The sequence below is a fragment of the Sarcophilus harrisii genome, chromosome 5 (assembly GCF_902635505.1).
Source record: "Sarcophilus harrisii chromosome 5, mSarHar1.11, whole genome shotgun sequence".
NCBI classification, from domain to species: domain Eukaryota; kingdom Metazoa; phylum Chordata; class Mammalia; order Dasyuromorphia; family Dasyuridae; genus Sarcophilus; species Sarcophilus harrisii.
Window position 1 is genome coordinate 132399512 of NC_045430.1, and position 21760 is coordinate 132421271.

Below are 21760 nucleotides of genomic sequence, written 5' to 3' on the forward strand. Positions count from 1 at the left end.
ATATGCACGGATAATTTTTCAACATTGACTTTTGAATAACCTTGTGTTCCAAATTTTCCCCTCCTTCCCCCCACCTTTCCCATAGATGGCAAGCAATTTAATATATGTTATACATGTTAAAATATATTAAATTCAATATATGTAAACATATTTATACAATTATCTTGCTGCACAATCAGATCAAAAAGTGCTAAAATAAATAGGAAGATTACTTTTGAAGGAGATTGAGAACCACTAGTATATACTATAAGGTACTTCTTTTACTCTATCCTACCTCTGAGTGAGAAAGCTATATTTTATTCCTTCCCAAAAGGCAGCTTAAGCCCAGAAGGGAGAATGAGCTACATCCCCAGTGGCGGATGGAAGAAAAAGATGTGAAATCTCCCCTGGGCCAGAGTTAGAAAACCAGAACAAGTTCCAACAGTCAGTTGCCATTTCTGGAGAGCTTTTAGCATGCTGGCAGTGTTTTTGTAAGGCATATGGAAACACTCCAGAGGATCTGTTTAGGCTGCTTAGCTCTTCTGACTGTGTTAATTGTTTACTAAAGTCATTAAAACCCTGCTTACCACAGGATGCCTCTGGGCCCTCCATGGCAGGGAGGGCAGCCTCATCCTTACCACTGTGTTCACTCAAGTGTTCATCACTATCATCTTGCCATTTGCCATCTCTCCTTCCATTGGGTCAGAAGTTCTAGAAAAACTCCAAACCTCTCACCAGGGCAAGAACAGCTTAAGCTGGGAGTGAACAGAATGGAGGAGACCTCCATATAGTATAGACCAAGCCCTACTCCTTTCTAAGAGGCTTCCCTTCATAGATATGGCCCTGGGAATGTGATGCCCTCCATAATATTGGTCGATGCTCAGTATGACTTGCATAGTGTTCTCTCTGCTTTTGGTCTCTTAGGACCTCAGTTTCCCATCAGTTTCTCTTTGGGAATACATATTATTGGGCACATGAATTAGCTAGTTTCTCCCCCTAAAGTTTTGCAGAATTACATATATTTTGTATTGCCTCTTTTTCTAGCATAACTTGAATTCAGGTACCCTTGAGGAGTAATAAGGCTCAAAGCCAGGAATCCAAGACCAGAAACCTAGGTACTCAATATCTGGGTCAAAAAAACCAAAAAAACAAAAAACCAACAACGAAAACCGGAATGACATGGATGGACAATACTTTTTAGATAAAAGAGCCATCTGGCCCAGATGATCAATTATTTTGTGCATAATGTATGCTGCCTTTTATCATCCTTTATTTTCTCCTTTGTGGGCAGTTAAGTGGTGCAGTGAATAGTTGGAACTGGAGTCAGGAAGATTCCTCTTCCCTCAATTCAAATCTGCTCATTAGTTAATTGATAAGTTTACATTTATTAGCTATTTAACCCTGAGCAGGTCACTCAGCACTCTTTGTTTCAGTTTGCTCAATTGTAAAATGATCTGGAGAAGGAAATGACACATCAGTCCAGTGTCTTTACCAAGAAATCCCTACATGGTGTCATCAAGAGTTGGACATGACTGAAACAATTGGGCAACAACTACAACAAAAGTGCTAGCTATCATTAAATCCCAATTCAATACTAATTTAGGACATAGGACTGACTTAGAAATAAGGATCTTAGCCCGTGGCTATGAAGTGAGTCTTCTAGTGGGATTTTGCTTTCTTCTCTCCTACTCTTCAAGCCAGACCACAAAATCCCCAAAATGAAAAAAGAGATCACCTCATTTCCTATGATCCAGCTCTATGGCAGCTTAGCTGAGATAATGAAAAAGAGAATCCATGAGAGATTTGGATTGATAACCTGGTTGTACTTCAGTTACAAAAATATTTTAAGATAACTTAAGTAGTTTCCCAGAAGCCACAGAAACATGATAGACTTTTAATATTAACTTAGTCTAGGTTTGAAATAATAACCAAAAGAGGACAGAAACCTTTTTTCATTGTTAATTCCCTGACATGGACAAGTCCCATTCTGTTACTGTTGGACCTAGATACTGAGTACCTAGGTCTGTGGTCTGGCATTCCTGGCTTTGAGCCTTATGACTCCTCAATAGTACCTGAATTCAAGTTATGCTAGAAAAAGAGGCAATACAAAATATATTAGTATATTAAGCGCAAATAAATTTGGATACTTCTATGTGCTTCTTTGGAAAAAGTATGGTGAGATGGGGGTTTGAGGCTACCAGAGTTGAATTATTCATTTTAGACACGACAGTTTTCCATGTTAACATTATATTTATTTTCTTTTGCTTTGAATAATTATGAGTTGATAAAACTTTGTAAAGAAAATCCTAGTGATTTTCTGTTTCTTTCTTTTTTTTTCTTTTTTTGCCTTTGTAACATGAAATGATTTAGTGGAAAGAAGCTGGAACTTTGGGTCAAAAACTTGATTTTTATCCCAGCTTTGTCTTTTATTGCTAGGTGATCTTTTTTGCACATGACATCACCTCTGTGGATCTTGTTTTCTTTATTTGGAAAATGGAAATATGATTTAAAGATATGATCTTTAAGGTCCCAATTCAGAGCTAATATTCTATTATTCTAAAATGAAGAAGTATATAGGGGAGAAAATAAGCAAAGGAAAGAGAGCAAGAGAGAACCACATGTAAAGCTTCTTAAACTGTAAGTTGCGACCCTATATGGGATCGTGTAACAGAATTTGGGGGTTGTGAAATTATGATCTATTATCAGTGAAAGTTTGATTTGTATACCTATTTTATATATGTATATATACAGGGTCACATAAAAATTGTTCAGGCAAAAAAGGAGTTGCAAGTGGGGAAAGTTTAAGAAGTCCTGGGATAGATGATTATTCAGATTAGTGGGACAATAGGAGGCAGAGACACACTGAGAGAAAAATAAGAATGAAATACCCAGCTTCTCTTCTGGATCATAAAAAATGAAAACTGGAGAGATTTCAAAGATAGCCACATAATGATACATATCAACCCTTAGTCCCCTAAAGAATCAAATTTCCACTCAATTGTTCTCTGGTGAACCATCCATCCATCTTCTGTCTAAATTCCTTTCTTTGAACTTAGTGGACTCAGTGATGACCAAACTAACATTCTCCTCTCTGGGGTCAGCTTATTCTACCAATTTAATAAAGACGTAAAGTATGGCCAAATACTAATTGGATAAAATAAAGTAAGCTTAGATAGGCAGAATTCCTTACAATCCTACTCATGGATAAAGAAGCTTGGAAAGGAATTTAGGATGACATAATAGGCCAATATTGCCTTCTCTCTTGATATGCTTTTAATGAGTCTCTGAATTTGAACTGGGCTCTTGCCATCATTCTTTGCCAGGAAACCTGATTGTTAGTATTCTCCTTGGAGATCTCTCCTTTATAATTTTTCAATTTGTTCTGGTCTGGGAAATGTGCGAAAACTATGAAAAAAATGGAAAGAAAGTCCCTTCAAACCCTTTGTTGTATATTTACAATGACTGGCAACAATATCCTGACTGGCTTTCCCCTCTCTGTGTACGTCCTTTTAGTTTCCTAGATTTATGATCAATGTTTTGAAGTACAAGGATATAGTAGCTGATTTATATGTCTCTCCCCATTCAAATGTATTTTATGTTTTTCCTTTTTCTCTAGGATATGAAGGAATGTAAAAGGCTATCAAAGATCACAAGCACTTCTTTTGTTTTAGGAAACAAAAGTTGTCAGAGTGAGTAAACCACTTATACAAAACCTCTCCTCAAACCCCAAACAATGGATCTTATGGTTAGTCTTTTCTCCTAAACACATCATTCATTGGTTCTTGGAGATAGTGACAAGAGTAACCTGGTCTTCTCACTTTTAGTTTTCCTTTGTGACAGCAAGGAAAATAGTGGGCTTAGGGAAATCTGAGATAAGTTTTAAGTGATGCTTATCTCCTTAAATGACTGACATATTTATGGGACCAACAATTTCCTCCATCAAATCAGTTAAGACAGACAGCAAGACATTAAAACAACTAAATAAAAGACTTACCTTCCTTGGCTTCACTTTATCATGATAATCATATTGGAAAATTCCTTTGTAGCTGAGTCCTAACCACCATGGAATTCCCTGCTTATCCTAGAATATTAAAAAAAAAAAAAGGGCGGGGGAAGGAAGTGAAGTGGGATTAATATCATTATCTACAAAGGCAAAAGTTGAACCAGACGAAAAGACCCTGGTTTACTTGAAGAGATGAAGGGAGGAGATAAGCTAGGGAAGGTTTGTTTTGAATTTTTTCAAAGGTAGTTTTCATTGTATCTAAAGTACAAAATTATGAATTCTTGCTTATTATCATAACTGCGATTTTTACTAGTATTCCCAAAAATCGCTTAAGAATTATTAACATCCCATGTTCTAGAAGACTTAAAGTTAGTTTCCTCCAAGTTAAGAGGTTCATTTATTTCACACAATTCTTACAATGTTCTATGATCTTGCAAAGGGTTATTCCATGTGAACTGCTGAGGAAGACCTAGAATCTAGTCCCAGCTGTATCACTTGTTGTAAGTATGACCTTGGGCAACCACATGATACCTTTAAGAAAAAGACTAAAAAGCAGTAAAATAATATCTTTATGGAAATCCTTATGGAAAGGTGTTGGTTTCCTTTGCTATAAAAGGAAGTGTTGAAGTAAATTATTTTTAAAATCCCTGCAAGCTTTAAAATTCTATGAATCTATGAGAAATGCCTTGTCCTTTTTATTCTTGAAGCTTTGGGGATTCAAGGTTGTTTCCCTCATTCAGCAGAAATGAAAAAATGCATTTTGAGGGAGTTTAGAGCTAAACAATAAAGATGGCTTTCTGGAACTGAGGAAGTAATTGATAAGGACAGTTCCTTGTATAGGAAAAGGTTGTATGAGACAATGCAAGGGGACATCTGGATATCTACTGGTATTGTTATTATGATAGTGGTGCATGCATGTAGTTCCTTTTCCTGAAGAGGCTGAGAATGGTAGATTGCCTGAGTTCAGGGGTTCTAAACAGCAGGAGGGTTAAAATGTGATGAGTGATCCACATTAAATCTGGCACTAATATGGTAAATCACCAGGACTGGAGTGTCAGACATTGGCTTTCTTTAAAGAGGGGTGAACCAGGCTATGTCATAAAAAACAGAGCTGCTTTATGAGTATTGGGATTGGGCCTGGCAGCCTGGGCAACATAAAGGGGGAAAAAAGCAAAGAAGGAAATAAAAAATGAAAAATAGTAAAAAAAAGAAGGAGGAAAGAAAGAGGAGGAAGGGAGGGAAAAAAGAAGAGAGGAAGGGAAGATAAGGAGGAGAGGAAAGGAAGAAAGAAGGAAAGGAAGGGAGAGAGGAAGGAATGAAAGAGGGCAGAAGGAAAGAAAGAACATAAAATTTGAAATTCAGAGACACTTAAAAAGAGGTTTTTTGTTATAGGATAGTGAAGTTTCAATAGCTATTGTAAACATTTACCTAATTTACATTTGTATCTATGCCTATAGATATCTATAAATATAGCCATCAAAAGTTTACAAAGTGATTTTTCAGAAGGATGGACTAGATAATCTTTTATGATTTTTTTAATGATATAAAAGGAGATTCTTTGTAAGTGTTACAAGGTCTGTTAACTAACCCCAAAGATGCTATAGATTTATAATGAGAATGTTTAGCACCTTTACTTAGTAGAAGGCCCACTAAGAGTCCAAACCTATAGAATAGCAACTGTTTTCAAGACCTGGCATGGCTCACAACCTCAGAGACAGCTCTCTAAAACCCTTCCCTCTATCGATAGGATTTTTTTGGGAGAATTTTGTTGTTGTTGTTGTTGAGGATTTGTATAAAGGGTATGGGTGGTACATTTTTTTGTTTGTTGTTGGCATTTTTTAAAGGTGTCTTTCCCTAATCCTTCTGGACAAAGTACATGTTTATATATTACAATTTTCTACAAGCAGAGTAGGAATGAACCCAATATTACTGAAACACTGGATTAAGCAGATTACCATAAAACACTGCATTAGTGTAATAGCAAGCTACAAAATGTTAAGTCTTGATAGAATTGATTTAGGCAGATTTGGATTCTTATGTCTTTTACTCAGAGATAGTGAAGTAGTTACCCATGTTTTAAAATTCCAAAGAGTCATGGATCCCAAGTCATTTAATCTCCTGGAAACTCAAGTCTTATGGCTACTCACCAATATAAAATACAAAAAAACACATTTCTGAAATTTACTCAAAGACAGAATATATACTAGAAGGGCATAAATAAAGTGACCTTTTGTTAAGTTGTCATATTCTTTGGAATATTTGTAAAATCTTTTGGAGTTGATATGACAAGAATCCTAACCTCCTTAATGAGGAAGAAAAATTGAAATTAAGTCTTTCTGTGAGAAAAAACAACGAATTGGAGCTTAAAAATGAAAAAAAATCTAGACTTCTAATTTTGTGCTCAGATCTCTGTGCTATTCCTCAATATGGAATATTTCTTTAGTGAAAAAGAAAAACTATACATATTCACTTATAATATATGGAACTTTTCCTGTTTTTTTTTTCCCTTTCTATGCATCAATAGCAGGGCAAATTGGAATGAATTTAGTAGCTCTTTAAAACACCTAATTTAAAAATGGGAGTGCTTCTTAATACTGTAGCCAAAGTATATTGAATTTCTAATCTCTTTAGATTAATAAACACCTTTCCTTCAAATAGCTAGATTAGCCACAGGTTTCTTTAGTTATAATCCAATGGGCCTATGAGTTTTATAATTCAGACAGCTAGGTTACCAGAGGGGAAGATACTAGCACCTACCTTCCAGTGTTGTGAGACCAAACGAAATCATATTTATAAGCACTTAGCATTGTAATTGGTATTTAGCAAATGCTTGACTCCTTCCTCAGAATTGGAAGATCCTATGACAAGTTAGTCATGATTTCAATATAAGATCTTATACAAGTCACTCAGCTAAAATTAGCAGAGGATGGCCCAAGCTGAAGAAGAGTATACTATGTGATAATATAGGAATAACGTTAAAGCCCTTCTAACTTGGAATTCTGTTAAAAAATATATGAAGAGTTAATTAATTGATGATGGTGACTAATTATCCTCCATTTCCTATGAAGACAAAACAATGAGAAGAAGGTTTTCATTATGCATTTTGGGTCTTTTTAAAGTAAACTCAGTGAATACAATTTGAATAAGGCAACTAGATTAAACAAGAGCAGTTCTGGATATATTGTGTGAACTTTGGTTCTGGTTTTCCAGTATATGATCCTAACATTTGGCTCCATTATAGAAGTTGAGTTGATTAATGGAACTTGAATTAATAAATGGAATAAAAAGTCTGAGGGAAAGATGGAAGGAATAAAATCAGTATCTATTCCGTTATCCCCAGCTTACATTTAAATAAACTGAGGCAAACAGAAATTAAATGATTTGCTGAGGATTACATATAAGTGTGTGAGGCCAGATTTGAAATCTGGTTTTTCTGCTTTCAGGCCCAGAACTCTATCCACTATGCCAGCTAGCACACATATGGAAGAAACTGATGTAAGATTAAAAAAGTCTTATGTTTATATATGGAGTTTTTCAAAAGAGTTGATATTTACAATTGCTTGGCCTTTATTGTGTCCAGTTTGGCCTCTTGTACGCTATTACTTTTTTTCATTCCAATTGGAAGGAATAGAATTTAGTAATTGTTTTAAGTTCTGTGCTTGGCTCATACAGACCTTTTAACCAAAGGAATAAAACAAACAAACAAAAACAATTAGTATGCTTCAATGGAAAACTGAGAGGGATATTTTTTAAAGGGAAGTTTGTTACCCTCAAAAAACTGGATTTCCTCATTGGAGTCACTTACCTTCACTGCATAATAATGTACTCCATACGTAGGAAGAGACTCTACGATGCTCATATAACTGTAGAATAAGGAATGCAATACATGAATACAAAAAGAAAATATGGCCAGGTTATCAGTTAGTAAAAGCAGTTTATCCTCTACTCTTTTGCATGGAAGATTTCCCTCATCAGGCATTAACTTGAAGGTAAAATGGAAACATTATCCAGTGTCTTCCAGAAAATAACTAAATGGTTCTCACATAGGAACTTTTCAAATAAACAATCTTCATAAACACTGGAGGAGTCCCACTTACTTTACAATTGCTTGGCCTCTGGTTTGACCGTTGAGCTTCTTGTAGTGTTCTATTACTCTGTCCTCACTGGAAATAGAAGAAATACCATTTACTTATTGTAGTTCTAGATTAATGAATGAGCATCTGAACTACTCCTCAAAGTACTGATTATTCCTGGGTGATTGATTCCAGGATCAGACAACTCCAGCAGAAGAGATTTTTTCCTTACTGCAATGGCATTTTCATTCTCATCATAAAGGTTCTCTCACAGAGACTGCCTAGAGATTCATTAAGAAACAGTTTTCTCAAAGAACTCCAGCTTGACCTTCAGTCAAAGGTACAGTGCTGTAGTGGAGGACCAGATTTTGGGAACAATGTCTTCAAGATTGCTAAGATATTACTGTATTGCTTCTGCAGAAATTTTGGAGGGAGGTGGGAATGAGTATTTGTAAGAGGAAGAGAAGAATTTGTAAGAGAGAGAGAGAGAGAGAGAGAGAGAAGAGAAGAGAAGAGAAGAGAAGAGAAGAGAGAGAGAGGGAGAGAGAGAGATTGTGTAAATTTGTGTGAGAGAGATGGAGAGAGAGATTAAGAGAGGGGAGAGAGAGATGAAGAAGAGAAAGAGAGAGAGACAAAGAGAGAGAGATTGTGTATTTGTGTGAGAGAGATGGAGAGAGAGATTAAGAGGGGAGAGAGAGATGAAGAAGAGAAAGAGAAACAGAGAGAGAGACTGTATTTGTGTGAGAGAGATGGAGAGAGAGATGAAGAGAAAGGGAGAGATAGAGAGAGGGAAAGACAGAGAGAAAGGAAGAGGGGAGGAGGAGGAGGAGGAGGAGAGAGAGAGAAAGAGAGAGAGAGAGTGAACAATGAGTATAACATGAAGGGGAAGCAGCATGGCATAGTGGGTAGAAGGCTGAATTTGACATTAGGGCAATCTGGGTTTGAATTCTGCTCTGGACTATTTTTTAGCACACTATTATGTTTTGGCACAACAAACTCAATGAATTTTCTATGTACTGTACAGAGTAGTCCTTCAAAAAAAATCATAGAATCATAGATATGTAGATAAAAGTTACCCTAGAATTCATCTGGTTCAAATCACTTCATTCTGCAAATAGGAAAATCGAATTTCAGAGAAGTCAAGTGATTTGCCCAAGATCCACAGGAAGTAAAGAGCAGAATCAAGACTAATTTTACTTATCCTAAATTTTCCTTTCTTTGTTCTAATATTTTGAGATTTTTTTTGTGTATGTATGACAGAGATATGTGTATTTCTACAAATCATCCTGAGTTCATTTGAAATGTTCTGTATAAACACATAGCATTCTATTTTTCAACAAGTAAAATCCCACAGAATTTTGAAACGTATATTGAATTTGAAATAGGGTTTGAATCTTGACTCTGGCACTTCCCATGATATTTGATATGCTATTTCCTAACATATGATTTGGAGCAAGTAATTTAATCTTTTGATTTAGCTGTCTGTAAAATGGACCTAATGATACCTAGACGTCACAGTGTTCTTCTAGGAAAGCATTCTGTAAAGATGAAAGATTTAGATGTAGATTGTTACTATTACCACTCCTCCCAAAAAAAGGAGGCAGGATATGTATAGGGAAGAGGTAGCTTTCTTCCTCGGGACAGCTATTTTTATGATGTCTAGGAATTTAAAGAGATTTGCTCTGTTTCTGCTTAGACTTTTTTCACCCGAGCAAGTCTATTCCAAGTCATGGGGAAAAAATTAATGCTAACATGGCAAAGGAAATCATGGAGCAGCATTTGCTCCAAGATCAGAAGGGAAGTTTGGTCCAGGGACCTTTACATGGGACATACGCCTATGAATTTACAGTGGCCTAGATAATGAAAGTTTGTTTCAAGTGGGCAGCAGCTTGTGCCACAGCTGCTTATCAGCTTCTCTGCACAGTGGGGTCTCCCCATCCACCTCCTACACTCAATGCTAAATACTACACTAAGTCCTTAATGCTATATTATCTAGGATTTTTACAAAGCCAGTTCTTAGAATCTGAGTTATATTACATGGCACTTACTACTTTTTAAAAAAAATTTTCATCTTACACAGAACCCAGTGTAACCTTTTAATTATATAAATAGTCACCAATGAAACATTTAAAAAATGGTCAGCCAGCCCTTCAGCTGTTCAGTTTTCTATCAGCCAGATTTGGTGAAGATAGATCATAGATTTAAAGCTAAAAAAGACCCATTCCAGAGCAAAGGCAATCTACTTCAACCTCTTAATTTTGCAAAAGAAGAAATTGGGGCTACCAGAGGTTAAATGATTTACTGAAAAAGATAAAAGGGAGATGAGTTACAGGGAGAGCTTGAGTAAGTTTTCTGGTTTCACCACCAGTGCTCCCTCTAGTACATCCTAAAGTAAAAGGCTAACCATTGCAGACAGCTATGGGATTCTCCAGGCTATGGCTCTTTTCTCTTCCACTATCTGGGATAATTTGCTGATACCATAATAACTAAATACTTTTTGCCTCAATTAAACCTCTTCTGTCCTGTATAAACTCATTTATGACAAACAATGACCAAGAGTATGAGGCTGAAAAAAACACATAAATGCTTGAGATACCCAGGCTTTCTGACATTTAGCTCCTGAGTGATCTAGGATTCACTGCTGAGAAACAGCCTAAAATAGGGAGAACCAGGGGTTTGATGAAGCCAGCTTGAATCAGCAAGAACTAATTATTAAATTTTCAGTGTAAGTATTAACACATTAGAAATCAGCAAATGCTATGAATCTGGGCTTGGTTTATTTATTTATTTTTTTGTTGTTGACTATCTTTTTTAGACTTAAGAAAGAAAGTAATGGAGAAAATAATTCAGATTAAACATCAAAGTGTTTTTTTTTTTTTTTTTTTTTTTTTTTTTTTTTTTTTTTTTTTAATTTTTTTTTTTTTTTTTTTTTTTTTTGCAGACATTTTATTTCCATAGATGTTATTTTTCATTTGTGTCTAACCCCATTTGGAGTTTTCTTGGCAAAGAGAGTTTGCCAGTTTTCTTTTTGAGTTCATTTAATAGATGAGGAAACTGAGGCAAACAGAACTAAGTGACTTGCCCAAAGTCACACAGCTAATTAGTACCTGAGGTCAGATTTGAGTTTAGGAGGATGAGACTTCCTGACTACAAGCCTGCTACTTTATCCACTGAGCCACTTTACTGCTCATCCCCAGAGAACCAGTTGTTAAATATTTATCAACATAATTGTTCCTGGATAGAATAACCTATAAGTGATCTAGGAGCTACAATAAACCAGATCTTAAAAATTAATCAATTGGGGGCAGCACAAGGAGAATCTTACATAAAAAGGAAAAGATGAAGGCAGCTACCTTATGTTAAAACACATATAGCTCTAATGCTAACTATTGACTAGCTTTAGGCTTGGCACTGCCTAATTAAAAATGCCCTTGTTAGTAGTGGTTCTATTGGCAGTGGTAGTGATGGAATAGGAGTAGTAGGAATAATGGTTGTAATGGGACTTCTGTAGTTCTTAAAGGTTTATAAAGAGCTTCCTTCAGATCAATCTTGTGAGATAATTAGTACAAACATTATACCTATTTTATGAAAAAAGAAGCAGAGGTTCAGAGAAGTTAAATGATGAAAAAAGAACAACTATGGATTGTTGTGTGTGAAATGGAGACTACGGAGGGGTAATGAGTAAAGAAATCTTTATATCAAAAAGAGAGCATAAGAATAAAGTGGGGGGAAGTTATATACATGAGCATATGAATGATGTATGCTTATGTGTGAGTGGGAGAGATGAGAGGGTAATCTCAGCAGAAAGGGTTTCTACATTATTATGCAGCAACACATGCCTTTCATTGGTTTCTAATTATATTCTGAGGCTTTTTATTCTCTCACTCACCTTATGGGAATATATTGCTATAGTTGGTCCCATTTTACATATGAATTTGAGGCACGAAAGAATGATTAAGTAACCTAGAACAAGGTCACAATTATTGGGATTAGAACTCCTATCTCCATTTGAGTGGCTTAATACCTTCCCTGATCCAGACTGGCAATCTGGTCTGCACACTGCTCTCTTCTGAAGGATGTATGACACAAAAGAACAATATGAATAAGAATAACAGCAGGAAAATCTCTAAGGGATGTATAAGCTTAATTTGGCAAAACAAAAATACAGATAATGTAGTATGGAGTAAATTGCACTGGATTCCTAACAGTTAGACTTGAATTCAAGGATTAGATCTTCCACTTACTAACTGTATCATGGACAAGGCACTTATCCTCTATGAACTTCATCTTTCTCATTTCTGAAATGAAGTGGCTTGACTACATGATATCCAAGTTATTTTCCAGCCCTCGAGTCTATGATTCTAGGCTAGGGAGGAGAAGGGTTGGGTTGGTATTCAGATTTATGAGTCGGAATATTTCTTCCCATCTGATAGTATATAGTATTTGACATGGGTGATGGATGATAATAGCTCAAGACCAGGAAGAAATCCCCCCAAGCATCTTTGTATTATAGATATTTTTTATTCTATTTTCTATATTAAGCATATGCCATATGCACAGATACATATATATATATATATATATATATATATGCACACACAAAATATAATTACATAAATACCCTTCCTTAAGGCTTTTGCTGAAAAAATTCCAAATAAATAGATTATACTGAATATCTGCCAACAACAATGAAAAAAATCAAAGAGAAAAGAGCCCTATTCAATCAGCAGTGAGTTATCAGGCAGTCCATGCGACTGACTTGTTTATACAGGAACTAGGTAATACAGCTTGAATGGACATGCTTGAAAAACAAAGTCCCAGACTTACACCCCAACCATCCTGAGAGAAACAAGGAGTCCAGTGATTCCTTACCTGGGTCTCAGTGGGGGCACATAGACAAGAATAGTATGGCCCTAAAGGGGATGGGTGGAGAATGAAAATAGAACAACTATGGATTGTGGTCTGTAAATTGGAGATTATAAGAGATGATGGGTATATCATCTGTATATCAAAAAGAGAGCGTAAGAATAAAGTTGAGGGAGACATATCCATGAGTATATGAATGGTGTATGTTTATGTGTGAATAGAGAGAGGAGGAAGAGGAGGAAAAGGAGAAGGGGGTAGAGGAGGGAGGGAAAGAGAAAGAGAGGAGGAGAGGAAGAATTCCTTTACTTGCATAATTATGTAATGCATGTAAAATATTTTCATGATGAAAAATAATAAATGTGATTCTATTAGAATTTAAAGTTTTTTCATGGAATCTATAGAGTTCTGGATGTGGTGCAGGAGAGGGAGATAATGAAATCATTTATGTGCAAATGATGAACCAATGGCCATAAGTGACTGCAAAGTGCTTGGAAATAAGTGAAAATGGCAGATGTGACTGAGGAATAAAGATGGATCTCTTCCCTAAGCTAAAAGATAAGTAGTGACTACATCTGTTTAGCTCATTATTCTTCCTTCTGATTCTTGGTGGCAAATATTCTCTAATCCTAGTTACCTCTTCCATTCCCATCCCTTTCACTACTGGCCTCCTGAAAGTGCAGTCATGTGCACTAATGGTAGAATTATGGAACGACATTGTAGGATATACAATTATCAGAGGGCAGAAGAATCATGGGGATGCTAGCCAGTGGGTTTGAAAGAACAAGGAAAAAGAAATATTATTTTGTGTGTATATGAGTGCACACGATTGAATAACTATACATCTAGAAATTTTTGCAGCTCAGTTGCCTGTGGGTTAAATAGACTTTGTTCTATTCAGCCAATTATAATTCTACAAAATAGTACGTTACGAAACAAATAACCATTATGCACTAACCTGTGTAGCTGTTTTGTTTTTGTTCTTAAAGAACAGCAGTAACATGTTCAATTTAGAATTAAAGAAAGCTTAACTTTGTTTTATCACTAACTAGTTATCTAACCACACACAAGACATTTCTTCTCTCTGCGTCTCAATTTCCCCATTTGTAAAAATTAAAGGTTTGGACTATTGAAGTTCTTTCTATCTCTGATAGGACATGATTTTACAAAATCATAGAGGTGAATTTAGCATGATATAATTATGCTGAAAATCAGGACAACTGTATCATGAGAATTACACAGATTTCCCAACTTCTAGGTTAATTCCCTAAGTATTATTCTGTCTCTTAGGCAAAAGGGATTTTACGAGATAAGTATAAACATGTTATAAATTTCTAATATTAAGACATGCTCTCTATTAAGTGAAGAGGCTTCCTAAAAATACCTTGGTTTTAGAAATACTAGTTTGTTCAGAGGAAAATGTGTCCGGGCAAAATGAAACATTGGCAATACATGTACCTCAGAATGTAAATTTATACATGCTTTAAAAAAGCCCATCTTCCAGTATATCAGGGTTGACTTACTTCTAACATAGTATTTTTTTTTTTATTGTTCAACCGCCTACAGTCGCTATTTCAGAATGCTGTTTTCTGAATACTGTTTTATACTGTTAAAAGGTAAAGAGTTCTAAAGTTTTCTAGGAAGTTATCTTACAAATGCTCTTAACAAGCCTGGAATAAATTTTAGGAAATGGGGAAGAAAAGCCAGAGATTACTTCAACACATATTATAGAAATGTCACTCCTACTTATTCATGAACAAAACACTGAGCTGAGAACTTTACAAATTTCTAATTCACTTATAATCAGCCAATGAAAGTCCTATAGTTAATTAGAATATTTTATTACATGGCAGCTGGTTTTGGAGAAGTAGAAGGGAGGAGTAAAGAATGGCCCTATCTCTTTTGCAAAGAAGAAAAAGTCTTGTCATTCCTCCAACATCACAATACCTTGACTATGTGATATTAGATGATAAAATGTCCTCAAAATGAAACTCTAGAAGTAGATAAAAGTCAGTTTGGATTCCAAAATGAAACTACAGAAAGCAGATTAAAAACAAAAATCACTGCTCCTCATGGTTATGGCACCCAGTGTTTTATTTTATACATAATATATAATCACATAAAGAGCCCTTCCCTTCAAAAAAGTCTAATGCACTCCTAAAATTCTTGAAATATGTTTTCTCAACCTTATAGAATACACAGGACAAAGAACTGATGGGAGAATTCTCCCTGGTTACCCTGGCAGAGGAATAGACAGGTGAGGAGATTTCATTTTTAGACATGCAAGAGAAGGGAAAGCCTCAGGCGAAGTGATGACTAAAATCTGGAGATCTATGGTTAAGTTACCAGTAAGCCAGGGATGGATGCTCCTTCAGTGCTTGGGTGGGAAGTGCTGGCAGCTTCTTCAAATCACTCCTTACAATTTCGTTGCTGAAAAAGAAATGAGAAACAATGTTAAGAAACAGGATCAGACTAAAAAAACAACCTTGAAAATAATGTGCCCTACCCTAGTTGCCTGCTCCAGAGAGTCTATCTTTTTTTTTTTTTTTAAACTAAAAAGGGGTGGGAACTTTTTCTATTTATTATATAGAGCCTTTCTTAAAAAAAAAATACAACTATCTTCATACCATCCACAGACACAAAAATATAAACCCAGAGTAGAACAGATTTCACTTCCAGTGCAAAAATCACAGTGGTGTTCTTCTATTGTATTTTTTTTTTTTGGGGGGAATAGGACAAAAACATCTGAATGGTTTTTGATGGAGGAAGGTGTGAGAACAGAAGGACAAGAGCAGAAGTAGTATGTGGCAGGTGCAGGAGTGGTGACAGAAAGGTTATGGGGGAAATATATTCCTTTGTTAAAGTTTTTTCATGTATTTTTCAGGGATCTGAGAAACTGATAACTTAGTTATCCCTTCCTTATGACCCTGTTTGATGCCTTATTACAACATCAACTCTGTTTTCTGGGAATTATTGCACACTGAAAATAATTTTCTAAGTCACCATGTACACTTGTCATAGCAAAGAATTTGAAATAGTCTATGCATGTCATTTGGAAATTAGCTAAAAATTGTGGTACATGAATATAATGAAATATTTTTGGTTTATAAGAAATGAAAAATATGATGAATACAGAGAAGTCTGGCAAGATTTACATGATCGGATGAAAAGTAAAGTAAACAGAGCCAAGAAAACAATATATATAATGACTATAACATCTACAAAGGTAATAAAAAACAGAGCCAAGAAAACAACATACACAATGACTATATCATCTACAAAGGTAATAAAAAAACTAATGTTATAATATTACAAAAAACAAGTATTTCTCCAAAGAATGTATGTAAGGAGACACCCCATCCTACTTCTTTTCAGATGTTTGGTACAATGAACATAATTTCAGATTTTGAAAAAAATGTATTGCTCATTTTTGATGATTTTTTCTCTCTTTTTTCCCTTTATACTTACTTATCTAGGATGGTTCTCTGAGAGTGGGAGAGAGGAAGGGATATTGGGAGAAATTTTGATGATTAACCCCCCCCCCCTGCAAAATGTCAATTAAAATGTTTAAAATTCATTTTCCAACATACAGATCACAGAATTTCTGTTTCTGTTGATGTCCAAAGTCTACTTGAAAGGTATAGGGCCAGTTCCCAGATTCTTTCACAATTGTTGATGAGGAAGTACAGAAGTACTAAGTGTACTATATTGGGAACAGAAATTCTTTATCCCTGGAAGTGCCTCAAAGTCTAACAGAGGGGGGCTTCTCTGCTAATATGCTACCAGTCATCACTGGATTTATGGGGGGAGCACAGATAGCTCTTTGGTCCTACGTGAAATAAATCTCCTGTTTTACTTCTGCCTCTTTTGAAGAAGTGAATCCTATCTTTGCCAAGGCAAATACACGCTTCATCCCATCATGTCATCTCCAATAGATTGGAGATGTTTCCTTTATCATCGCCACTTTCTTTTTATTCAATGGCTTATTTCCTGCTGTCTACAAACATACTTATGTCTTCCCCACTGTAAAATGTCTTTGCTTGATTCCATAATTTCTCCTGGCTACTTCTTATTTCCATTTTTAGCTAAACATCATGAGAAAATCTTCACAACTGTTGCCTTCTTTCTCTTCTCTCACTCAAGCCTTTGGTCTTCTGATCTTCTCATTTTAGGCAATTGCTCTCTCCAAAGTCACAGTGACATCTAATTATCAAATCTAATGACCTTTTAAAAATTCTCATCCTTCTTGATCTCTCTGCAAACTCTGACACTGTCGATCATCCTTTTTTCCTAGATATTCTTTTCCTTCTAAGTTTTCCAGACTATTATTTTTTGATTCTCCTCTTACTTGTCTAATCATTTTTCTGTCTCTCTTGCTTGTTTTTCATCCAAGTCATGACCAGTAACCATGGGTGTCTCCAAAGGATTTGTTCTGGACACTTCTCCTGCTATAACACAAGTTCTTAACCTGAAGTCCAAAGAACCAATAAATCTAGAGCTAGAAGAAATGTCAGCAGCCATCCAGTCAAATGTCTTCATTTTGCAGATGAGGAAAAACTGATGCCTGTGAAGGTTGAATAATTTATCCATGGCCATATAAGTATGAGACAGAATTTGAATTCAGGACCTTTGCTTCCAAAATCAATGCTTGTTCCAGTACACCAAACTGGCGATTTGAAGTGATAGGCAAGAAGGAATTAATCCATTTTTGATTTTGTAAGATACTGAGTCTATTTAATATAAAATATTCTATGAAGACGACTATTTAATATGGAATATTCTATTAAAAAAAGATTTATCAATCAATAAATCCAGCTCCACCAAATACTTCCTGTTGGGCAAGTGGTTTTATCTCTTAAGGTCTCATTTTCCTCATCGGTAAAATGGTGGTGGTGAGTAGGTTGGATTAGATGTCTTTGAAGACCTCTTCTCAGTCCTATGCTACTATGAATTTTCTTCATGGTCAAATGTGTACTGGGGGCAGTCATGTGCTGGTAAATGTTAACATGCTCTCTAAAAGGGAAAATTTATACTGTACATGATATACTTTTAAGTTTAATCTACCTTGTTACCATTTTCTCTATCATGTGTTTAAGTTCAAACCAGAGGTGTTAAATACACTGTGCATGTGACTGACAACACTCCCAGTGCAGAGCCATATTAAAATGTAAGGAAATATTTAACAAAATAAAAATACAGTAAAATATAGATATTGTCAACATAAGGTTTTCTAAGTCAATATGTGTCCACAGGGACTTTTATGTACCAGTAACCTCTGTTTCAATTTGAGTTTGACACTACTGGGCTAAATGATAAAATAATAAATAATAATAAAAATAATAAATGACAAAATAATAATTTGACCCTTGACTTGAGATGTAAATGCTCACACTGAAATTTATCAGTCATCTTTTGCAAGCAGATTCAGGCCAGCTCTAACACATCTCTGACTGTGGGCTTTTATGTGCAAGCACTACATTAAATGTTTTTGATAATAGAAAAAAGTATATAATATAATTCTGTCCTCACTAACTTAATAATGTAATTGGGGGAAGATAGGAATGCATACATACACACATACACACAAAGAGAAAACTAAGAGTCCAAAATGATTTTTGGCCATTGGTGTCAAATATTTAGTGTAGACAATACATGAAAAGAAGTTTGGAGGAACAACAACAAAAGTCACTGTGGGTGAAGAATTAGGCAAATTCTTAAAGACGGGGTGAGATTGGAAAGTGCTGGAGAAAAATGGAAAAACATTCTTGGTGAAGGAAATGGTATGACTGTAAGGTGTTCATAAAGTAATGCTCAAAGTCTGTTTTAGGGAACACACCCTGTACAGTTAAATCTGCTTAATCAGAGGGGATATTTATGGAGAGTTAAAATACATACCAGAAACTAATAAGGAGGAAGAAGATTATGGAGATTTAGATTATAGATTTAACTTATAAAAATAGGCAAAGAGGAGTTACTGAAGATTTTTAAGCAGTATATAGTATATATCTCTTTAAATTTTTTAAAAGTATTTTATTTTCCCAATTATTTGTAAAGATACTTTTTAAACATTCCTTTTGTAAGATTTTGAGTTTCAGATTTTTTTTTCTTTCTCCCTCACCCTCAAAAGACAGCAATTAATCAATCAGTACATATTATGATAAAAGATCAATCCAACAATGATGTGCCGGAAGGATTCAATCTTTAAGGATGGTTCAGAAATGACTGTTAATAGAACCCAGATCACTTTTTTTTTTTAAAAACTGTGTATCAGGATGTGTCAGAGGATCAATTGGGAAGTCCTTTGAGAGAGTCAAAGAGACTTTGGAATTTACTCATGATTACTGAACTTAAAGTGTGTTTGGGGAAGGAGAAATGACGGAAAAGATTTTCTTACCTACCAAACACCTAATTTGTTGGCAAACATGTTTTCCTGGTGACAGTCACATCTTTGACTTCTTTACTTAAGATCCCAGCAGGTTCACTAATTATCCCCAGGGTAAGGTTGCATGGAAAAATATACCCTCCCCCCCAAAAAAAAAAATCACTAAAGCATGAAGCCAGTCCAATCCATTAAAATCTGGAAGAGGTCCATGACATTTAATCTTTCCCAAAGGATAAACATGGAAGTAAATGTTATATTTACCCTTTTCTATCTCATAAACATCTGCATTAACTTAAAGGAAGTTTTTAGTTCTACTAGATATCCTGGATCAAGTGCATTGTGGTGGAAAACCAGGAGAAATTGCTACAAATAAATGAATGTTATTCTTAGAGATCTATGTGTGTACAGAACAACAAGTGTATCAAAATAGCCTTTTGTTTTTTATCATTAAGAAATAATGCTTTCTAAAACAAACTCTAAGGATGTACAAAAATGTTTTAGTAGCTTTTTATGATGGAAAATATTTGGAAACTGAGAGGGAGTGCCCATAAATTAAGAAGTGGCTGAACAAGTTGTTGTATATAAATGTGATGGAATTCTATTGTGCTGGAACAAATGATGAAGGTTATGTTTCAGTGAAACCTGGGCAAACATATATAAAATTATGCAGAGGGACTGAAGTGAATAGAAGCAGGAGAACAATTTATGCACTAACACCAATACTACAAACATGGACAATTTTGAAAGACTTGGGAACTCTGAAAACTGTAATGACCACCTATGATTCCAGAGGACTGATTATGAAATATTGTACCTATTTCCAGAGAGAGGGGGTTGGGGAGGAGAGGTGTCAAACTACAAAATGAAACATTTTTAGACATGACAAATTTGAACAATTAGTTTTGCTTGACAGTATATCTTTGTAAGAGATGTTTTATTTTTTTTTAATTCTCAAGTTGTAGAGAGGTGGGAGGGAGAAAAAGATTTTTTTCTGATAAGAAAAACAAAATCTAATTTTTAATTTTTAAAAATTTAAACTTTAACTTAAAAAAAGAAATGATGCTTTCTATTTTTCCATAGGTTTATAGTTTAAGATCTGGAAGGTATCTTGGATCATCTTTAGTTGAATTGTTCATCCTTCATTTTCAAAGAGGACCAATGATATCTAATATAATCTCTTCATTTTACAAACATAGTGGGGCACACAGTAGTGAAAATGACTTGTCCCAGATCACACAGCCTGTATCTGGCAGACAAAAATTCAAACTTCTGCTCCAACGTTACAGAGTTCAATACCTATAATCACCATCATGTTTCTAAATCTTGGGGGCAGCTAGATAGCACAGTAGATAGAGCACCAGCCCTGGAGTCAGGAGAATCTAAATCTTTTAAAATAATGCACTCTCAATATAATCACTTTTTGTGACTGTTCCACACATGGTAAATGAGTTGTTAAAGCGTCAGTAAAATCCCATTCTTACATTCACCACTCTGTACATAACACTTCTAGAATAATAGCACCACAATTTTGTCTTTAATCATTTATGTTATCTACATCTCTGATTTGCTCTCTTTTCTGAGGAGTGTTATCTAATTTCTGTTGCTCTCTAAATGCCATGGGAAATCAAAGGAATAGCTTAGGAGAGAAGATGAAGTCTCTAATAACTGACCTAAAAAGGTATTCTGACAAATATTTTTAGAAATGTAGCCAAACGCTCCAAAGATCAGGTAGCAGCAGGCAAGTGCACGTTGAGAAGGGTCAACAGAACTCAACATGTGCTTATTCTCAATTGGAGAAAAATAATCTTTCAGGACAAAACTTTTGGAAAAAACAGAGCTTCTCATTTTTAAAAGGAGAAACAGAATATGCTTAGATAATCTTTCTAAAATGGGTTTCCTCAGTATAAAAAAATGAACTAAAGTCAAAAAGTTATGATGTTGATGTTACACAATGAGCTGGTCTGGAGACACATCAAAAATATAATATATTCAAAATGTGTTTTTGGCCAAGTTAACCCAAATGAACTATGTATATTTACTTTTGTTGAATGCTAGATAATTCTTAAATGAACTACAATTTCATAATGAGAAAAAATGATTATTATTCTCTTCATCAGCCCAGTGGTCAGTGTATTAGAAAAGGTCATCAAGCAGGCTTGTAGAATTTCTTTCTCCAGATCTCTAAAAAGCACAGATGGTTAACCATTTGTTTTAGATGGCTAAAGCAAAAATTATTCTACACCAGGTAGTGTTTGTAAGAAAAACTTCAATTTTTTAGGTATACAAGGAGGAGTTAGTAATTCTGAACATTACTCAAGGCACTCTGATATTATGGGAACTTTTGCAATTATGTTCTCTAATGGACATCCAGTGCCATAGGCAAAGATGGAGGTGAGGTAACATTTTGAGGGCTTCTCCAAAGCTATGATCCTATGTTATTTTGAGCCATGGGTAAAAATT

At 35.1% G+C, this 21760-nt stretch overlaps 1 protein-coding gene across 1 annotated transcript in view; it reads right to left on the bottom strand.

The window, feature by feature from the left end:
• Positions 1 to 21760, bottom strand: part of FRMD4A (FERM domain containing 4A) — a 367656-nt gene that overhangs the window by 92638 nt on the left and 253258 nt on the right. The window contains exons 8-11 of the mRNA XM_031940653.1: positions 15265 to 15348; positions 8080 to 8145; positions 7788 to 7845; positions 3974 to 4060 (exon numbers count right to left, since the gene is read on the bottom strand). Of these exons, the coding sequence (XP_031796513.1) occupies positions 3974 to 4060; positions 7788 to 7845; positions 8080 to 8145; positions 15265 to 15348 (295 nt within the window). The remainder of the gene's footprint in view (positions 1 to 3973; positions 4061 to 7787; positions 7846 to 8079; positions 8146 to 15264; positions 15349 to 21760) is intronic.